Consider the following 22,283-nt stretch of genomic DNA (forward strand, 5'->3'; position numbering starts at 1 on the left):
GGCGATCTGCCTGATATTTTTGCCTATTGACTGCCTGCCTGATGTTGACCTGAATCTTTCTCCATAGATCCTGTAAGTCCTTAATTCTGCCATCTGCTGCTGAGACCCCTGATGAGGGTAAAACAAGAGGAAGAGTAGAAGGATTGAAGACGTAGTTCACGCAGAACGGTGACTCCTGAGTAGAGCTGCTACGTGCATTATTATGGGCGAATTCTGCTCAAGGTAAGAGTTCCGCCTAGTCATCTTGGGAATCCGAGGTAAAGCACCGAAGATACTGTTCCAGGGACTGGCTGGTCCTATACGTTTGACCATTGGTCTGTGGGTGGTATCCCGATGAGAAATGGAGGGCGATACCTAGCTGAAGGCAAAACGAGAGCCAGAAACGAGAAATGAAGTGGGATCCTCTATCTGAAACTATCTCCAAGGGTACACCGTGTAACCGGAAGATCTCCCTGATAAAGATGTCAGCTAATCTGGGAGAGTTGGGCAGACCCTTGAGTGGTATGAAATGGTCCTGCTTCGAAAACGGTCTACTACAACGAGAATGGTGTCCATACCCTTGGAACCAGGCTACAATGAAATCCATTGACAGATGTGTCCATGGCCAATCCGGAACATGTAGAGGTTGAAGGAGACCTGCAGGAGGTATCCTGGGAGTTTTAGTCCTGGCACACGTAGGGCACGCAGCTACAAAAAATGTTATGTCCTTTTGCATACCTGGCCACCAAAAGGTACAAGAGATGAGGTCCAAGGTCCTCTTGGTGCCGGGATGGCCTGCAGATTTGGACGAATGACTCCATTCCAGAACTTTCTTAGGCCTCGGCCAGGCTCCCTGCTGGCATGCTGAGGCGCGCTGAGGCGCAGGGAAAGCGGGTGCTTTCCCTGGCCTTGCGGTTGCTTACCGCACGCGCTGTCAGCGGGCCGTCAGGGGGCGGGCCAGTGACGTCACGGAGCTGGTCCGCCCTCATTGAGCGAACCGCTCACGTGACCGGCCTGTCGCGCCGGCAAGCGGGGGAATTTTAAATTCCCCTAAGACCTACGCTTCCGCGCGCTTGCGGAAGCATAGGCGAGCCCCTACTAAAGCCGCTCTAATTGCGACTGTAGGGGCTCAATGCTGAGCGGGAGTGCGCGTCAGCACGCTTCAGCAAGCAAGTGCTAAACATGGCCAAGGCCTTACGGTGTGGTGGTGAAGTAAAGAGACAGTCCTGTGGAGGCGAGATACCAGGAGGGATGTGGCTTTGTTGACGGACAATTTCCTTGAGTGCTCCAAATGAAGTGGCCGAGAGAATATATTTGGGCGGTAAAATGGGTTTTTGCTGATCTTCAGACTTATCGTCCAGGGAGAATTGTCGAGAAAAAGCGTCACCTTTAATATTCTTGGATCCGGGAAGGTAAGAAATTATGAAATTAAACCTAGAGTAGAACAGTGACCATCTGGCTTGACGGGATCCCAGGCGACGTGCACCTTCAATATAAAGTAAGTTCTTATGATCCTGGGACCAGAGGGGGCGGGACCAGTTGCGCGCCAACCCGCGAGCGTCACGGAGGTCAGGGGGCAGGGCCTGGCTCACGCGTCAGCAGGGAGGCTTGATGAACGTCCACGTCGTGTGACAGCGATGGGGGCGGGGTCTGAATACGCGGGCGGTTGTACAAAGTGCGCACGGTCTGCGAGCGCGCGTACTGGGACCACGAAACCACGCATCCTGAGTATCCGTCACGGAAGGCTTGTTGGGGTGAGGAGACAGTCTGCGACCGCCAGGAGGGCGAATGCTCACACGTACGTTAACAAGATTTATTTCTGGTTGGCGCTGCAGGCGGCTAGATCGTTGGCCCCGGGACTTAGTTCCCCCCAAAGGGGCAAGTTTATAGACACTGCATATGTTTTTGGCAAAGGCCATGGTGGCTCTTGGACCCAGGTAGTGACGAGCTCTTTTGTGTTTTATATGTGGAATATATTTTGTTGAATCTGTATATGTCTCCCTAGGTTTTTCTTTTCTCCCTCCCCCCCTGGTTTTCACTGTACCAGCTCCTCCGCACTGCTCCTTCCACGCTCGCATGTATGTTACAAAAATTCTATTTCTCAAGCTTGTTCCGTTCTCATGTAATATCCCACAATGCCAAGGGCTTTAATAGTCCTATAAAGCGACGGCAAGCTTTCAATAACTATAAAAGAGAGTTGGCTGACATTGTATTCCTGCAGGAAACTCATATCAGTAGGACATCATGTCAAATGTTCTGTGTCTTTGTTATTATCACAGCGGCATAACAATACTCAGCACTCTGGCTTTAGCACACAAAGAGAAACATTTTGTTCTGAAGATAATTACTTACATTAAGAAACAGTAGATAAAAGGCGGTGACATCAAATAAGTTATCATATTTTCAAAGATGGTTGCATAATCATTCTTTTCTTGGTATTAACCCTCTGTCCGATCTTGGTGGTGTATCTTCTGTTCCAATGTTAACCTGGCTCCTCTCCTTCTTGGTATACTCCTGTCTCTCAGCTGCCTTAGGCCGCGCCTATAGTGCCGTCGATGGCGACGGCGACACGACAGGTGACGTCACCCGTTGCCACCGGCGAAAGTTATATTTCGCCCGGCGGTGGCGGCGTTGCAGGTTTCCGGCCATTTGATTGGTTCAAGGGCCGTCACGTGAGGCGACAGCCCTTGAAAAATCAATTATTTTTTTGCCGGCTACCAGTCACATTGTCGCCGTCGCGCTTACTATAAGCGCACGCGGCGGCGGAAATGCATTTGTTTTCGGGTGATGTCGCTATAGTGCCGGCGACGGCGACATTGTGGCAAAACAAATGTATTGCCGCCATTGCGTGCGCTTATAGTAGAAGAGACGCGACACTACCGCTGTCACCGGCGATGGCGCTATAAGCGCAGCCTTAAGCCGCGCATATAGTGCCCGCGATGGGCGACGGGATGGGTGACGTCACCCGTTGCCGCTAGCGAAAGTTATATTTCACTTTGTGGTGGCGTCGCGGGCTTTCGAGCATTTGATTGGTTCAGGGGCTGACACATGAGGTGACAGTCCTTGAAAAATCAAATATTGCCAGCTACCAAATTTGGCGACGCTCCGTTGCTCCGTCGCATTGTCTATAAGCGCACGTGGCGGCGACAATGTAATTGTTTTTGGGCGACGTCGTGTCGCCGCTGCCCGTCACGGGCACTATACGCACGGCCTTAGGTTATGCTTATAGTACTGGCTACAGCGACAGCGACGCTACCCGTGACATCACACGTTGTTGTTGCGAAAGTTGCACTCTGGTGTGCGATATCACTGGTGGCAAGGGGCCATGTGATTGGCTACTGCCAGTCACGTGGTGCGGCTGTCTCTGTAAATCTCAAAATCTTTCGACTACAGCGATTTTGGTCGCTGTGAAAGCGTATCTCCAAAGTTGCCACGACCTCTGGGGCTGTTGTTTCGTCACTTCCTCAGGGGTAACACATAGGGTCAGAGGTCGTGGTGACTTTGGAGATATGCATGCGCAGTCTTTCAGGCGTCGGAAAATATCCAGCTTTAAAGCTAACTGCCAACAACAGCCCCTCCGCACAGAAGTGTACCGGTCAGTGGGACGTGCTGCAGGACCCCCTCCCCACCCTGGTGACGGAGAAAATAGCAGCAGCAGGAGCTGTTTTGCAATTGCTGGACTGTCACGCTTATTATCATTGCTGTGCTGTAAGTAGGATTCTGGTTTTACCACCAGATCGCCTACAAGAAGCCTTCTCCTTTTTATTTATTAATTTTTATTGATATTACTGTAGCGGGGGAGGGGATTCACTCGACATGAGGGTCGCGCCATTGTCTGCAATGGCGGAGAAAGCCACGTGGCTTTCAAGCATTAAGTGCAAAACTGTAAAAAGCTGAAATCCATAACTCCGGTTCTGTACGGACTAGAGGGCTGGGATTTGGCCACCATGTAGTCATCGTTCCGGCATGACTGCATGGCAAATCCTGACCCTTTCTGAGCAACAGAACGGAGTCAGAATAAGTGTTTAATTTGGGTTTCTGCCATTGACTTCAATGGCAGAGAAATGCCACTTCTGCAAAAGGTGCATTTAAAATCATTTATTGTAACTCTGGTTCGGTGGGTTGTAGCGAGCTGAAACTTGGCCACCATGGAGAGTCCCCTCCGGCATAAGGGTCTGGCAATTTCCAGCCCACTCGGCCCAACCGAACAGATTCTTTTAATATGTTTGAATTTTAAGAAATGTACTGTATTTTGGGTCTGGCATAAAAGCCCGCGAAAGATACTGGCTCTGCAGTATGTTAATGTTCAGGGGGCGACCATATGTCTACAACAAGCCCCCTGATCAAAGGCTCCCCCACCCTGATTGTATATGCTAGGGTGGGGAAGAGCAGGACTTGAGTGGTCTGTAGGTGTTATAAATCACACTTGCAGACAAAGGTTTTCCTGTCCAGATCCTCTTCTGGAAGACTTAGAGGCGCCACTTCTTTAGTGTGGGGTTAAGGAAATGAGACCCCAAGCCAGGGATTGTGCACATGTGCCAGCAACCTGGGGGCATGTACCAAAGTGCTTCCCATGTTAGCTGACAAAAATTAATTGGGTGCAGGTAATTGTTAACCAATACCTGGCACCCAATGTTAAGGGATAGGGCTTAAATCTTATTATATATTTGTGAAAGCACTGCATGCCTGTCTGCATCTTCCTGTGTCCCTAGGGGAAATCTCATTGGTCCCTTGGCCCGCCCGCCCCCGCACACCTCTCATTGGCCTGAGGCGGAGTGACGACACACACACACACACACACACACACACACACACTATTATTACCCCTTCAGCGCTGCAAAACACTCTTGAAAGTAATACGGGCGGACGCAAGCGGTGCGACCCGTCGACCCGCCCCACTTGAAGTGGGAGGACGAGCGGCTGACCTCTTCTCCAAGTTACTTGGAAACGATAGTATGTATATACACATACACAGTGCCTCTTATGTAAAATAAAGAGGTGCCCCCCCCTCCCCTCCAGTGTCAGCGGCCGTGCGAGACCCCCCCCCCTCTATATCTCCCACCTCTCCCCCCTCCCCGGCGCTCCAACTCACCCCCCTCCCCGGCGCTCCAACTCACCCCCCTCCCCGGCGGGGGAACAGCCAGTGGCCAGGCAGGCTGCCTCGCGGCGCCGAGTGCCCAAGATGGCGGCGGCCTGAAGGACCCCCTTCCTCCCTCGCGGCGCCAAGTGCCTAAGATGGCGGCGGCCGGAAGTAGAGGGGGGGGGTGTCACTGCCGCGGAGTTGCGCTGTCCCAGATGACGGTGGCTGCCTCCCTGCCACTGGGCGCCGCCACTGCTCCCTGCACCTCACAGACCTCAGGGGCGCCACAGCCGCACCACCCTCTCCCGCCTGAAACACACCTCAGCGCGCCCTTAACATGCCGGCGGGGGAGCAGAGCAGTGGCGGCCGCAGCGGGGCTGACTGTCCTCACTCCCCCTCCCCGTACCTCCGTCGCCCTCCCCAAAAGTTCCTCTCCGCGTGAGGTGGGGGGGATGCCTAACCGCTATCTTCATGCCGCCTGAGGTGTGGGGGATGCCGGGACGCTAACTATTTGCATGCCGCTGCCACGTGAGGTATGGGGAGTGCGGGGGGGATGCCGGCCTGCCCTCTAGCTTCATGCCGCCGCCGCCACCGCCTCCAGTATGGGGGGGGGGAAATGTCACCCAGTCACTCACCCAGTCACTCACTCCTCACCCACTCACCCACCCACCCAGTCACTAACGCACTCACCCACCCAGTTACTAACTCCCACCCAGTCACTAACTCCCACCCAGTCACTAACTCCCACCCAGTCACTAACTCTACCACCCAGTCACTAACTCTACCACCCAGTCACTAACTCTACCACCCAGTTACTAACTCTCCCACCCAGTCACTAACTCACCCACCCATTCACTAACGCACTCACCCACCCAATCACTAACTCACTCAACCAACCACCCAGTCACTAACTCACCCACTCACTCACTACTCACCCACCCACCCAGTCACCAACCCAGTCACTAACTCACCCACCCATCCAGTCACTAACTCACTCAACCACTAACTCACCCACCCACCCAGTCACTAACTCACCCACCCACCCAGTCACTAACACCCACCCACCCAATTACTAACTCACTTGCCCACCCTCCCACCCAGTCACTAACTCACCCACCCACCCACTCACTACTCACCCACCCAGTCACCAACCCAGTCACTAACTCACCCACCCAGTCACTAACTCACTCAACCACTAACTCACCCACCCAGTCACTAACTCACTCACCCAGTCACTAACTCACTCATTCACCCAGTCAATAACTCACCCAGTCACTAACTCAGCCACCCAGTCACTAACTCACTCACCCACCCAGTCACTAACACACCCAGTCACTAACTCACTTACTCACCCACCCAGTCACTAACTCACCCACCCAGTCACTAACTCATGTCACTAACTCACCCACCCACCCAGTCACTAACTCACCCACCCAGTCACTAACTCAATCATCCCACCCAGTCACTAACTCAACCACCCAGTCAATAACTCACTTACCCACCCACCCAGTCACTAACTCACTCACCCACCCAGTCACTAACTCACCCACCCACCCACCCAGTCACTAACTCACCACCCACCCACCCAGTCACTAACTCACCACCCACCCAGTCACTAACTCACTACCCACCCAGTCACTAACTCACCCACCCAGTCACTAACTCACCCACCCAGTCACTAACTCACTCACTCGCCCACCCACCCAGTCACTAACTCACCCACCCAGCCACTAACTCACCCACCCAGCCACTAACTCACTCACCCACCCACCCAGTCACTAACTCACCCACCCACTCACTAACTCACCCACTCACTTACTCACCCACCCAGTCACTAACTCACCCACCCAGTCACTAACTCACCCACCCAATCACTAACTCATCCACCCAGTCACTAACTCATGTCACTAACTCACCCACCCACCCAGTCACTAACTCACCCACCCAGTCACTAACTCAATCATCCCACCCAGTCACTAACTCAACCACCCAGTCAATAACTCACTTACCCACCCACCCAGTCACTAACTCACTCACCCACCCAGTCACTAACTCACCCACCCACCCAGTCACTAACTCACCACCCACCCACCCAGTCACTAACTCACCACCCACCCAGTCACTAACTCACCACCCACCCAGTCACTAACTCACCCACCCAGTCACTAACTCACCCACCCAGTCACTAACTCACTCACTCGCCCACCCACCCAGTCACTAACTCACCCACCCAGCCACTAACTCACCCACCCAGCCACTAACTCACTCACCCACCCACCCAGTCACTAACTCACCCACCCACTCACTAACTCACCCACTCACTTACTCACCCACCCAGTCACTAACTCACCCACCCAGTCACTAACTCACCCACCCAATCACTAACTCATCCACCCACCCAGTCACTAACTCATGTCACCAACTCACCCACCCACCCAGTCACTAACTCAATCATCCCACCCATTCACTAACTCACCCACCCAGTCACTAACTCAACCACCCAGTCACTAACTCACTTACCCACCCAGTCACTAACTCACCCACCCACCCAGTCACTAACTCAACCACCCAGTCACTAACTCACTTACCCACCCACCCAGTCACTAACTCACTTACCCACCCACCCAGTCACTAACTCACTCACCCACCCAGTCACTAACTCACCCACCCAGTCACTAACTCACCCACCCAGTCACTAACTCACCCACCCACCCAGTCACTAACTCACCCACCCAGTCACTAACTCAATCACCCACCCACCCACTCACTAACTCACTCACCAACCCACCCAGTCACTAACTCACCCACCCACACAGTCACTAACTCACCCACCCAGTCACTAACTCAATGTCACTAACTCACCCACCCACCCAGTCACTAACTCACTCACCCACCCACCCAGTCACTAACTCACCCACCCATCCAGTCACTAACGCAGCCACTAACTCACTCACCCACTAACTCACCCACCCAGTCACTAACTCACCCACCCACTAACTAACTCACCCACCCACACAGTCACTCACCCGCCCACCCACCCAGTCACTAACTCACCCGCCCACCTACCCAGTCACTAACTCAGTCACCCACCCACCCAGTCACTAACTCAAGTCACTAACTCAACCACCCACCCAGTCACTAACTCACTCACCCATCCAGTCACTAACTCACTCACCCATCCAATCACTCACTCACCCACCCAGTCACTAACCCACTCACCCACCCAGTCACTAACTCACTCACCCACCCAGTTACTAACTCACTCACCCACCCAGTCACTAACTCACCCACCCACCCAGTCACTAACTCACTCACCCACCCAGTCACTAACTCACCCACCCACCCAGTCACTAACTCACCCACCCACCCAGTCACTAACTCACCCACCCACCCAGTCACTCACTCACTCACAAACTCACTAACTCACTCACCCACCCAGTCACTAACTCACTCACCCACCCAGTCACTAACTCACCCACACAGTCACCAACTCACCCAGTCACTAACTCACCCACCCACCCAGTCACTAGCTGAGACCCCGCTCACTAACAAACTTACCCGCCCTCACTAACCCGCCCGCTCACAAACTCACCCACCCAATCACTAACTGACTAACTCACCCGCCCAGTCACTAACTCACCCAGTCACTAACTCACCCACCCACAGAGAGAGGGCAATGGGGAGCAGAGATAGGGGGTGAGTGGACAGAGAGGGGGAGCGGGACCATTCAATCCCGGGCAACACCGGGTATATCAGCTAGTCCCATAAAACGAGTGTAAGCCCTATGCCCAGGGTCTTCGTTACAACATCTAAATGATACATGATTGCCTGATGAATTGCTAATCCAGATCCAGATTGCTTCATTGCCCCTTCCCACGTAAGTGTTCATATTCTGTGTGTTATTTTTATATTCTGTGTGTTCACCTTTTTCAAGGAATAAACTTAATTTATCATATCTTAGTCGCATTCAATTCAACCCAGCGATTTTGGTGTTATATTATAACCCTGCACAAGCTACCGTGACAATTACATTTTATTAAATAAGATTAATTGTTCTCATTAGCCTGTGTTTGTTTGTATTGTACATGTTCCAAGCTGGCTTTAGATCTATAAGATCCATCCCCCTGCATGGATTCCACGTGGTCATATTCATCAGTCTATTTGGACATTTATTTGGACTTTGTCTGTAAGGCGCCGGTTTGTATGTTTCTTCACACCTGTTTTCTGATTTAGTTTGGTCAGTTTCTCCTGGCAGCCTTGGCTCATAATACGAGTTCCTGTTGCTATATAATTTGTGTGTAAGTAGTATAGGTTTACAGGCAGTCCTCGTTTTACAACGCTTCGCTTTACAACGAATGGCTTATCCAACGCTATGCAATGCATACCTATGGTCATTTTTACAACGCCAAAACGGCTTATCCAACGCTCTTACGACGCTTTGCAACGTTGTTTATGTGTATATATATATATTATATAATATTATATTATACTATATAATATATTATTTATTATGTTATATTATATATATAATACAGTATATACACTATATAATTTATGTGTGTGTGCTGCATATCTTATTGCCTGCATAAAATATTTGGTGTATTTTAGTGTTAAAAATGCCTTCAGGAACAGAACCTTTCATTTAAACGGTGTTCCTATGAGAAAACGTGTTTCGCTTTACAACGTTTCGCTATCCAACGCCATTTTGAGTACCGCATTGTGTCGGATAACCGAGGACTGCCTGTATTTGTTATTAGCGTCGGCGCTTTTTGAACACCTCCTTTCTTTTGTAAGTTCCTACAAATGAAACACTTTGTATCCCCTCACCACCCCATCGCCTCTCTGGCTGCGGTCACAGATTTTGAAGATATTTTCATAGTCAGGTACCTAGATAGGGGGCTGATATCATCGATATACCAACTGTTTCTCAATATCACTCCGGATACTATGTGCCCATACATGCTAAAATGGGAGGCAGAATTGGGAGAAGCCGGAGGAATGGCAAAATGTTTGTGGGGCACCAGCCTCTAGCTCAATCTGCGCAGTGGTAAACGAAAACTCTTATAAACTACTAAAGAGATGGTACTTAACACCAGTCAGGATGCATGCTATAAAAAGTACCAACTCACCAAATTGCTTTGCGTACCCCAAGGTTTTCTCTCCCACATATGGTGGTCATGCCCTAGGATTAAGGGGACTTGGGGTCAAGCGTTCACTTTTTGAACTCTATGCTAGGCCTGCATTGTCCATTAGGCCCCTGGCTGGCACTGCTAGGGAGACCTCTTACAGGAATGTCTAAAGCTTCCTCTACAAGCTCCTATCTCACAGTCTCATGGCTACAAGATTCTGTATAGCAGCCTGTTGGAACAAACAGATAGTGCCAGATTCTGAGGCAATAAAGAATAGAGTATGGCAAATATGCACCATAGCAGGAAGGTGGACATAGATTCAACGCAGGCCTGGCTATACTATAACAAAAAAGTCAAAGCTAACATTGGTGTCTTCGCTCCCTTACCCTGGCGAAAAGGTGCTGATTTTGAGGAACTGTGAGAAGTCCAATATCCCCCTCTCCCCTCTGTGTCCCTTGTTGTGTCAATTATTGTTAATTTTAATTTAATCTACCAAGGTTGTTCAAAGGGGGAGATACTGTCAGTGTGCTGTGCTTCAGGTACATTGTAATGTCCCATCGCAGTACCTGCAGACTACCGGTACCCTAAGGAGGTATATCAGGCAGCAGGGGGTCCCTGGAGTCTAAATTAACGTGGTTCAGCTCCGGAGACCCTCTGCTTCATACCTGGGGGGCAGGGGGGAGGGGTGGGGGATTTCTTTGGGGAACATTTTAAGGGAATTTTTTCTTGGAGGGGGATGGGATTATTATTTTTTCCTTTGGGGGTGTGGGGGGGCTGAGCGTCCTTTATATGCCTGCCTGAGGGTGGCACATAACGACCTGCTCCCCCATATACTAGTTTTTGTACACATTGTCTCTCTTTTATTATACTGTGTCCCCCGTTCTTTTTTCTGTACCCTGTAAACCTTATACAAAATAAACAGTTATCATTTTTTTTTTTAAACAATAATTGTGAAATTAGGCACTTGCATGAAATCAAATATCCAGAATCCAATTTGACAAACTCACCCTATACACAATGGTGTAAACATGTATAGCCTCTATGGGAGTGTTGTTGGGGGTGTGACCTGGTCTAGAACAGATAATAGAAATACCATGTAGATGGGGATGGCCTGGTGAGGCCCATGTTTGCCAAGCGGTGCCATAAGACAGACCCATTCATTGGCTGTGAGGTATCTTCTGTCACAGACATGGCCGCAGGCAGGATAGGTTACAACAACTACTAACGTTCTATAAATGTGTGCGTATTCTGCCCAGCGTCAGAGGACTGGATCCCTTTGTTGCCAGAGGGCCCAGATTAAAAATGGGGTTAAAAATAAAATGTCAACCCCTCTATTCCCAACCACCATTAAAACTGCAGGAAGATTACATTTTAAAGGCAGATTTACTAAGCAGTGCTATCAGATAAAACTCACTCACAGGAATCATTTCAGTTGATATAAATAATGTTTTGTTTAGGGTTTCTGCCACCTTTTCCCCTACAAAAATACCACCAATGACATATTTATTATGGAAGTGCTATGTCACAGGACACCTACCAGCCCATTCAAGTAATATAGTAAAATAAGTAAAATAAGGCAACAGTTAAAATTATTAAGTCTGAAATAGTGAAATATCCGCTATTGCCAAGTTAGAAACATTGAAACATAGAATGAGAACCACTTGGCCCACTTTCCTATCGGATGCAAAACCTCAGAGCCTATTTGATCGTTAACTTTCCTTCATATATAGAATAGCTTTATGTGTATCCCAAGCATTTTTTAATTGCTTTACTGTATTAGCATTTATACCCTCTGCTAGGGACCCTGTTGACCCCTTGCATAATTGCAGGATGCCACAGGAGATTGGATCTAAAGAGCCGTTTGTTTGTGCCCCTGTAGGAATGTTCACCCTATGCCGCCCATTTATATGATGCAGAAGATGCCAACACCCCACTTCGTGACCTCCCGGGACTATGTGGCAACTACTGTGTTGAGTTTTGGTCACGCTGCCGCTCCACGCTTGGCCTGCTTCTCGAAGACAAGGACGTAACGGAGATAGAGGGCGACCCTGTAAAGTTCTGCCACTTCCTGGGCCTGGATGATGTTAACTATTGCTACCCCAATGTCCTGACCAATGCAGAACTAAACAACGGACTGGGAAATGTGCAAGAGGATGAAGAAGGCTGTCTCCAGCTCTGCTTACAAGAGGTGGCTAATGGACTACGTAACCCAGTAGCAATGGTGCACGCCGACGATGGGACCCACCGTTTTTTCATAGCCGAGCAGGTGGGCTACATTTGGGTCTATCTCCCCAATGGCTCACGAGTGGACAAGCCCTTTCTGAATATCTCCAAAGCCGTGCTAACGTCTCCCTGGGCGGGGGACGAGAGAGGTTTCCTGGGTTTTGCCATGCATCCCGATTTTCGCCACAATGGGAAGTTTTACGTCTACTACTCTATCTACGCCAAGAGGGATGAGAAGATAAGGATTTCCGAGTTCCACTTATCGACAGACGATGTGAACATGGCAGATCACACATCAGAAAGGTATTAATTAGAATAATTAATTAAATTAATAAATGATGAATACTACTTTAATATAATTAGTGCTATTTATATTATGTGGGAACAAAGTTCTTTAAAGACAACAAAAATCTCCATATAATGATTATGAAATTATTAGACACGTGGCAAATTGTTGACTGGGAGATTGAGGGGGAAAAAACCCTTTTCTACCCTATTTCTTTATTTAAAGCGGAATTATATATTGTAGTTTAAATTTAAATTTACATTTATTTTTTATAGGAATCCGTCACTTTTTTCCCTACAAAAATACCATTATTAATAACATCTAATGTGTGGTATCTTGCTAATTAAGTGATTTGCCCAAAGTTGCTTAGACTGTATGTACAGTAAGTAGCTGAGCCTGGATTTGAACCTACAACAGTGTGTAGTTAAGGTCAACACCTCAACCAGGGGTCAGGTCAACCACCAGATCAACCACCCAGGTCAACCACCTCAACAACTAGGTCAACCACCTCAACAACCAGGTCAACCACCTCAACAACCAGGTCAACCTCCCAGGTCAACCACCTCAACAACCCAGGTCAACCACCTCAACAACCAGGTCAACCACCTCAACAACCAGGTCAACCTCCCAGGTCAACCACCTCAACAACCCAGGTCAACCACCTCAACAACCAGGTCAACCACCTCAACAACCAGGTCAACCTCCCAGGTCAACCACCTGAACAATATTTAAGCTGCTGCTGCAAAGCTAAAAACACAGAAGACCATATTTACTGAGCGGTGCTATCTCATAAAACACCTTCCAAGCACTGGAAGACACCTTTCAGCCCATTCACTTGAATGGACCCTAGGAGGTCTCCCGGCACCAGAAGGTGTCTCATTGGTGGTGTAGCTAGACATGAGCGGGCCCCGGAGCAAATAATGTTTCAGGGCCCCATTAAAAATCAACGTATTCTGTAGATTCAAAATGAAATATACCGCACACATATAAATATAGATTAAATATAAAATATAGACTACTCATGTACTCACCATTTATTTAAGTCAGAAGTTCCGTTTCCGCACTTTGGCTCAGCAAACACATCAATGACGTGATCCATATCGTTTCTCAATAGAGAGCAAACTGAACCCACTTAGTCTTTCCTGTCCCCTGGTACTTCTCAAATAACTCGGAATAAGTTTTAGTTTGGAACATGCACGTTCTGTGACTGGTATCATTAGAAATAACGGCTTGCTGCCACCCTCCTTCTTTCCAATCCCAGCGTCAAATTATTCGAATGGAGAAGGAGGGTGGCAGCAAGGAGGCGGCCGCCACATGTAAGTACCTTCCCATCAGGGCTGATAGGCTACAGAGTGCGGAAAATGTATATGGGGCGGACATTTTATCACCCCAAAATGTTGCCGCCCTAGCACCGGGCCAAATGGGAAATCCGCTACTGGCTAAAGTAGAGGGTGGGAACGTCTCTGCACCCGTCCGCAATGAGATTCAATAGCGTTTATTTTCTCAAAAACTATTGTGCTTTTTTCTCCTAAGTTGTGTAAAATTCACCATACACTTTAAATAAATCAGCAGAGATAATACTGACTGCAATTTTTTTCTCCCTACCCCCATCCTCTCTCCCAACATCCCTCCTCATCTCTGCTCAGCTCTCCCCCTCATCACCATCAGCTCTCCCCCTCATCACCATCATCTGCTCTCCCCCTCATCATTATCAGATCTCCACCTCATCATCATCAGCTCTCCCCCTCATCATCATCAGCTCTCCCCCTCATCACCATCATCAGATCTCCCCCTCATCATTATCAGATCTCCACCTCATCATCATCAGCTCTCCCCCTCATCACCATCAGCTCTCCCCCTCATCATCATCAGCACTCCCCCTCATCATCATCAGCTCTCCCCCTCATCACCATCATCAGATCTCCCCCTCATCATTATCAGATCTCCACCTCATCATCATCAGCTCTCCCCCTCATCACCATCAGCTCTCCCCCTCATCATCATCAGCTCTCCCCCTCATCATCATCCGATCTCCCCCTCATCAGATCTCTTCCCCCCCCTCCTCTTCCATGCCTACCTGTGGTAATGGAGACAGGCGGTGGGAGAGGGTATGCGGTGGCGGGCCCCCGGTGTTAAAGGATAGGCCGGTAGAAGAATCAGCACATGAGGCAGAGGCAGAGCAGGAAAGCACGAGGTGAGGAGCGCGTTCTAGCAGCCGACACCGGAAGTAAGAAAGACTTCCGGGTCAGACCGCTGTGGGGCGCTCCTCCCCTGCCATCTCTCTCTGCCTCTGTAACAAATGCTGATTCTTCTACCGGCCTATCCTTTAACGCCTCTAACCGCCGCATACCACCTCCCAACGCCTGTCTCTCTAATTCTCATTGCAGAAAGCTATTAATGCATCACAATGGTATTCATAAATTGGTATCTCTGGTATCAATAATCTATTAGGTATCAGTTAATATCCAAGATATACTGTATAAAATGCATAGATATCAATATATCACACCGATCTATATACACATATATATATATATAATCAAAAAATAAATAGACGATACCGTTCTGTGGCTAACGAAATGCTTTTATTTGTGCGAGCTTTCGAGATACACTGATCTCTTCTTCCGGCGATGTTACAATGAATGAAGCAAGCAAAAGCTATACTATAAACAGTGTCTCTTGGAATGTTATCTGTGCTAGTCCTTCCCCCGGTGTGGATGTGTTTTATGGCTGGAGGTGTCAAAAGGTTCCTGAAAGCAAGTGAAGAAAGAGTGTGCATGTGTATCAGTGTGAATAAAAATGAATGGAGAGCCCACAGTATATACAGTATAGGCCGGTAGAAGAATCAGCACATGAGGCAGAGGCAGAGCAGGAAAGCACGAGGTGAGGAGCGCGTTCTAGATTATAGACACAGAACGGTATCATCTATTTTTATTTTTGATTATTGAAGCTCGGCTAACACGGTACTGATACCTCTACATATATATATATATAATGGTATCATCTATTTATTTTTTGATTATATATATATATATGCAAATATAACTGTATGCTCATATAACTGTATTTGCATATTTGCTTTCCTGTGGAGGGTTTTTGTCACTTTTTTTACTCACCATAACTTAACTCAGTATTATGGTTATATATATATATATATATATATATATATATATATATATATATGTATATATCATACACTGGTCTGAATATATTACACACAAATCTCAAATTATAATACTGAGATCTCAACATCACACAGTAATCTCAATAGATCACACAACGACCCCATATATCCCACTAAGATCTCCATATATCACACAGAGAAGTATTATATTTACACAGTCATCAACATATTTCACAAAGGTATTACTAGATGACATGCCAGTGCGCTGCAGGTCCCTGCCGCAGTGAAAGGGTTAACATTTATCTCCCTATTACTGACAGCATGCTAACCAGAGCACCAGGGAAATGCCCCCCACAGGTGGCTGCACACCTACCCCTGCAATTATAGCTACAGCTTGCATTATACCATTCGGAGCGACGGCTCATGGGACATTTGCTCTGCACTGAGAAGTCAAACCCTACACTTGTCAGCACTGTTATTTTCTCATCTCATAGCCTTGTGCAGATGCCAGACTCTCATATATGGCTGATTTGTGGGACATTTCTTCCCAGTAATGAGTTTACTGGAATGTGAGGGGAAGTTTCCACAGCCACTTTCTGGCTCAGACATAATATTAGCTGCATGGTCAGGTGCCTGTGTATAGGAAGCAAGGGCTCAGCTGCACATTGCATAAGAGGCTCTGCACATTCCATAGGATTATCTGTACACTGTATGGGATGTTCTGCACATTCCATAGGATTATCTGTACACTGTATGGGATGCTCTGCACATTATGGGATGATCTGCACACTATGGGATGCTCGGCACACTGTATAGGATGCTCTGCACACTGTATGGGATGCTCTGCACACTGTATGGGATGCTCTGCACACTGTAAAGATTGCTCTGCACACTGTGGGATGCTTTGAATCCTGTATGGGATGCTCTACACTATGGGATGCTCTGCACTATATAGGAAGCTCTGCACACTATGGGATGCTCTGCACACTGTATGGGATGCTCTGCACACTGTATAAGATGCTCATAGAAGCCTCTCCCCTTTCAATACTGATACCATCTATCTTCTATAAATATAAAATTGAAATGTTTTTCTGTGGGTTTGTGCTCGCTCTCATTGGCTGTGAAGCTCTCCCATTGGCTGACTGCGGGGCGGGCCTTGGCTGTCATTGGCTCTCATTGCCTAACTACGGGGCGGGCCTTGGCTCTCATTGGCTCTCGCAGTCTCTGAGTGCAAGGCAGGGTGACGTCATTATATACACAGTCATTCTCCACTAGGGCTCCGTGCAGCAGTCCCAGGGGTTCCGCCTGGCCGCCCGCACTCACTGCTGCCCCTGGCTCTCCCCCCTCCGCTCTCCTCCTCCCTCCCCTCTCCTAGGAGCACGCATGCAGTCCTCGCTGACTCAAGCTTCCTGCTGCCTGAGGTATGGGATGGCAGAGGGAGATGGCCTGTGAGCTATGGGGAGAGGAAGGGGGGGGGGGGGGGAGAAGAGAGGATGATCCATGGTGTCGGCGGAGAGGAGGAGAGCGTCTGCTTCTGAACTTTACATGTGAGCTACGGGGGAAGGGGGGCGAGGAGAGGCTGCTTCTGCTTGCATGAGTATGAGTGACAGTGTGTGACTGTGTGTGTGTGTGTGTCATTATGTGTGTGTGTGTGTGTGTGTGTGTGTGTGTGTGTGTGTGTGTGTGTGTGTGTGTGTGTGTGTGTGTGTGTGTGTGTGTGTGTCTGAGTGTGTGAGAAAGAGAGTGTGTGAGAGAGATTGCGGGGAAACGGAGCTGTGAAGGGGGGGAACGGAGCTGTGAAGGGGGTGGGGCACAGCTGTGAACAGGGGGTGGAATGGAGCTGTGAACAGAGGGGGGGGGGACAGAGTTGTGACCGGGGGGGAGGGGGACCGGAGCTGTGAAGGGAGGGGGGGACGGATTGCTGTGAATAGGGGAAAAAGAAAGGGGGGGCAAGGGGAGAGAGGTGAATGGGGAGAGAGACAGAGAGGGGGGTGCGGAGACAGAGGGGGAGCGGGAAAATTAAATCCCGGGCAACGCTGGGTATATCAGCTAGTCCTAACTACAACATTCTTCTGGAAGCCAGATCACATGTGGGATGTGAGTGAGTCCAGAGGTTTAACTCATCCCCTTTTGAGAGCACACAGAGTCCTTTTATTTTCTTCAACTTTAATGGGGGAGTCAAAAACAAATATAATGGGTACTTGTAGATGGTAATGTGTGGTGAGAGAATGCTTCTCTATGTGAAGGTGCTCTGTTATGAGGGGTCGGTAAAAAAGGATGGCCTTGCAGGGGTGTAATAGAGGAAACATGTACTCAGTAAGCCAGTTAGTTAGATCTAAAGCACATGTTCCTGTGGCTGGAAGGAAGAGTCAAAGGACCATTCCATAAAACAGAAAGGGGCAGGGGAACAACAAGGCTAAACCAAACTCATGGCAATGAGAATGGGAGGTTGCCAGGGCAACCAACTGGTGGCTGTGTAAAGAGAGAAAGTGTCAATAATGTATCTTTACACATGCAGCTAGCTGCTAAAACAGGGGAACTAACAAGCAGCTGAACTAGGGAGACAGAAATCTGTGAGCTGCAAAGAGACAGAAAATGTGTAATCCTGTTCCAGGACAAACATAACACAATCGTTCTCTTATTTGCCTTTCAGGGTCGTTCTGGAAGTGACAGAGCCCGCTTCCAACCACAACGGAGGCCAGGTCCTGTTTGGGACAGATGGCCATCTGTACATCTTCACCGGCGATGGGGGGAGAGCAGGGGACCCTTTCGGAGAATTTGGGAATGCTCAGAACAAGTGAGTCAGCAGGGTACATGGCCCACAGCTAATAATGATCAGCTGCCCCTTACTGTTAGAGTCTCTCAAACCCTGTGGGACATTATAGTGTTCCTGCTTTTAACACTATAATTCACCAAACATTATGCCACCTACTGTTTAAAGGGGCATTCCCTCCTAAAACCAAAGTGCACTAATGGCAGTAAAAAGTTTAAGGGGTCAGTCCCTCCTAGGACCAAAGTATACTAATGGCAGTGACATGTTTAAGGGGTCAGTCCCTCCTAGGACCAAAGTGTACTAATGGCAGTGACATGTTTAAGGGGTCAGTCCCTCCTAGGACCAAAGTGCACTAATGGCAGTAAAAAGTTTAAGGGGTCAGTCCCTCCTAGGACCAAAGTGTACTAATGACAGTGACATGTTTAAGGGGTCAGTCCCTCCTAGGTCCAAAGTGTACTAATGGCAGTGACATGTTTAAGGGGTCAGTCCCTCCTAGGACCAAAGTGTACTAATGGCAGTGACATGTTTAAGGGGTCAGTCCCTCCTAGGACCAAAGTATACTAACGGCAGTGACATGTTTAAGGGGTCAGTCCCTCCTAGGACCAAAGTATACTAACTGCAGTGACATGTTTAAGGGGTCAGTCCCTCCTAGGACCAAAGTATACTAACTGCAGTGACATGTTTAAGGGGTCAGTCCCTCCTAGGACCCAAAGTGTACTAATGGCAGTGACATGTTTAATAGGCTAAATATGGCTGAAGTAGTAGCTCAGTGGTAATGTCACTGCCTGTCACTCCATGAGGAGAGCGTTTCTGACCTTCCGTGAGTTTGTGCTGGTATTAGACCGGACCACCATGGACTTATCTAACCCCCAATACTGAGATGACTAGGATACCATCTGCTTTTTGGAGCACGTGTGTGATATATCAATTAGGCTGTAGCTGTATCGTGCTAGACTGCTATACTCAGCACACTGTAGCTATATCTATCTACATTGCTAGCAGTTCTAGCCCTTACGGAAGCAAGGACTTTCTCAGCAGTATTTATACATTTTGTTACGCTGTATTATATGTGCACTTTCCATGTAGTTATTTATCGTCTTTTCCTTTGTTAGGTCTATGATGATTTTTTTACAATTTACTATTAAAGTTTCTGTGTTTTAACACTGATTCTAGTATTTCATCACCGCAGGATGAATACTATATATTCTACATAGAACCTACGGACTCCTATACCTCACAGCCACTACTGCCCTATACACCGCAGTTAGCGTTTATCCTATCCACATTCCTACCATCCTATACCCACTCCCCACTCCTCTCATTCCTCAATTACCCACATTCCTACCATCCTATACCCACTCCCCACTCCTCTCATTCCTCAATTACCCACATTCCTACCATCCTATACCCACTCCCCACTCCTCTCATTCCTCAATTACCCACATTCCTACCATCCTATACCCACTCCCCACTCCTCTCATTCCTCAATTACCCACATTCCTACCATCCTATACCCACTCCCCACTCCTCTCATTCCTCAATTACCCACATTCCTACCATCCTATACCCACTCCCCACTCCTCTCATTCCTCAATTACCCACATTCCTACCATCCTATACCCACTCCCCACTCCTCTCATTCCTCAATTACCCACATTCCTACCATCCTATACCCACTCCCCACTCCTCAATTACCCACATTCCTACCATCCTATACCCACTCCCCACTCCTCTCATTCCTCAATTATCCACATTCCTACCATCCTATACCCACTCCCCACTCCTCTCATTCCTCAATTACCCACATTCCTACCATCCTATACCCACTCCCCACTCCTCAATTACCCACATTCCTACCATCCTATACCCACTCCCCACTCCTCTCATTCCTCAATTATCCACATTCCTACCATCCTATACCCACTCCCCACTCCTCTCATTCCTCAATTACCCACATTCCTACCATCCTATACCCACTCCCCACTCCTCAATTACCCACATTCCTACCATCCTATACCCACTCCCCACTCCTCTCATTCCTCAATTACCCACATTCCTACCATCCTATACCCACTTCCCACTCCTCTCATTCCTCAATTACCCACATTCCTACCATCCTATACCCACTCCCCACTCCTCTCATTCCTCAATTACCCACATTCCTACCATCCTATACCCACTCCCCACTCCTCTCATTCCTCAATTACCCACATTCCTACCATCCTATACCCACTCCCCACTCCTCTCATTCCTCAATTATCCACATTCCTACCATCCTATACCCACTCCCCACTCCTCTCATTCCTCAATTACCCACATTCCTACCATCCTATACCCACTCCCCACTCCTCTCATTCCTCAATTACCCACATTCCTACCATCCTATACCCACTCCCCGCTCCTCTCATTCCTCAATTACCCACATTCCTACCATCCTATACCCACTCCCCACTCCTCTCATTCCTCCATTACCCACATTCCTACCATCCTATACCCACTCCCCACTCCTCTCATTCCTCAATTACCCACATTCCTACCATCCTATACCCACTCCCCACTCCTCTCATTCCTCAATTACCCACATTCCTACCATCCTATACCCACTCCCCACTCCTCTCATTCCTCCATTACCCACATTCCTACCATCCTATACCCACTCCCCACTCCTCTCATTCCTCAATTACCCACATTCCTACCATCCTATACCCACTCCCCGCTCCTCTCATTCCTCAATTACCCACATTCCTACCATCCTATACCCACTCCCCACTCCTCAATTACCCACATTCCTACCATCCTATACCCACTCCCCACTCCTCTCATTCCTCAATTACCCACATTCCTACCATCCTATACCCACTCCCCACTCCTCTCATTCCTCAATTATCCACATTCCTACCATCCTATACCCACTCCCCACTCCTCTCATTCCTCAATTACCCACATTCCTACCATCCTATACCCACTCCCCACTCCTCAATTACCCACATTCCTACCATCCTATACCCACTCCCCACTCCTCTCATTCCTCCATTACCCACATTCCTACCATCCTATACCCACTCCCCACTCCTCTCATTCCTCCATTACCCACATTCCTACCATCCTATACCCACTCCCACTCCTCTCATTCCTCCATTACCCACATTCCTACCATCCTATACCCACTCCCCACTCCTCTCATTCCTCAATTACCCACATTCCTACCATCCTATACCCACTCCCCACTCCTCTCATTCCTCAATTACCCACATTCCTACCATCCTATACCCACTCCCCACTCCTCAATTACCCACATTCCTACCATCCTATACCCACTCCCCGCTCCTCTCATTCCTCAATTACCCACATTCCTACCATCCTATACCCACTCCCCACTCCTCAATTACCCACATTCCTACCATCCTATACCCACTCCCCACTCCTCTCATTCCTCAATTACCCACATTCCTACCATCCTATACCCACTCCCCACTCCTCTCATTCCTCAATTACCCACATTCCTACCATCCTATACCCACTCCCCACTCCTCTCATTCCTCAATTACCCACATTCCTACCATCCTATACCCACTCCCCACTCCTCTCATTCCTCAATTATCCACATTCCTACCATCCTATACCCACTCCCCACTCCTCTCATTCCTCAATTACCCACATTCCTACCATCCTATACCCACTCCCCACTC

General features: G+C 48.6%; 1 protein-coding gene across 1 annotated transcript in view; it reads left to right on the forward strand.

The window, feature by feature from the left end:
• Positions 1–22,283, forward strand: part of LOC142498706 (HHIP-like protein 1) — a 69,489-nt gene that overhangs the window by 12,098 nt on the left and 35,108 nt on the right. The window contains exons 2-3 of the mRNA XM_075607001.1: positions 12,068–12,714; positions 18,475–18,618. Of these exons, the coding sequence (XP_075463116.1) occupies positions 12,068–12,714; positions 18,475–18,618 (791 nt within the window). The remainder of the gene's footprint in view (positions 1–12,067; positions 12,715–18,474; positions 18,619–22,283) is intronic.

Source organism: Ascaphus truei, chromosome 7, assembly GCF_040206685.1.
Source record: "Ascaphus truei isolate aAscTru1 chromosome 7, aAscTru1.hap1, whole genome shotgun sequence".
Lineage (NCBI taxonomy): Eukaryota > Metazoa > Chordata > Amphibia > Anura > Ascaphidae > Ascaphus > Ascaphus truei.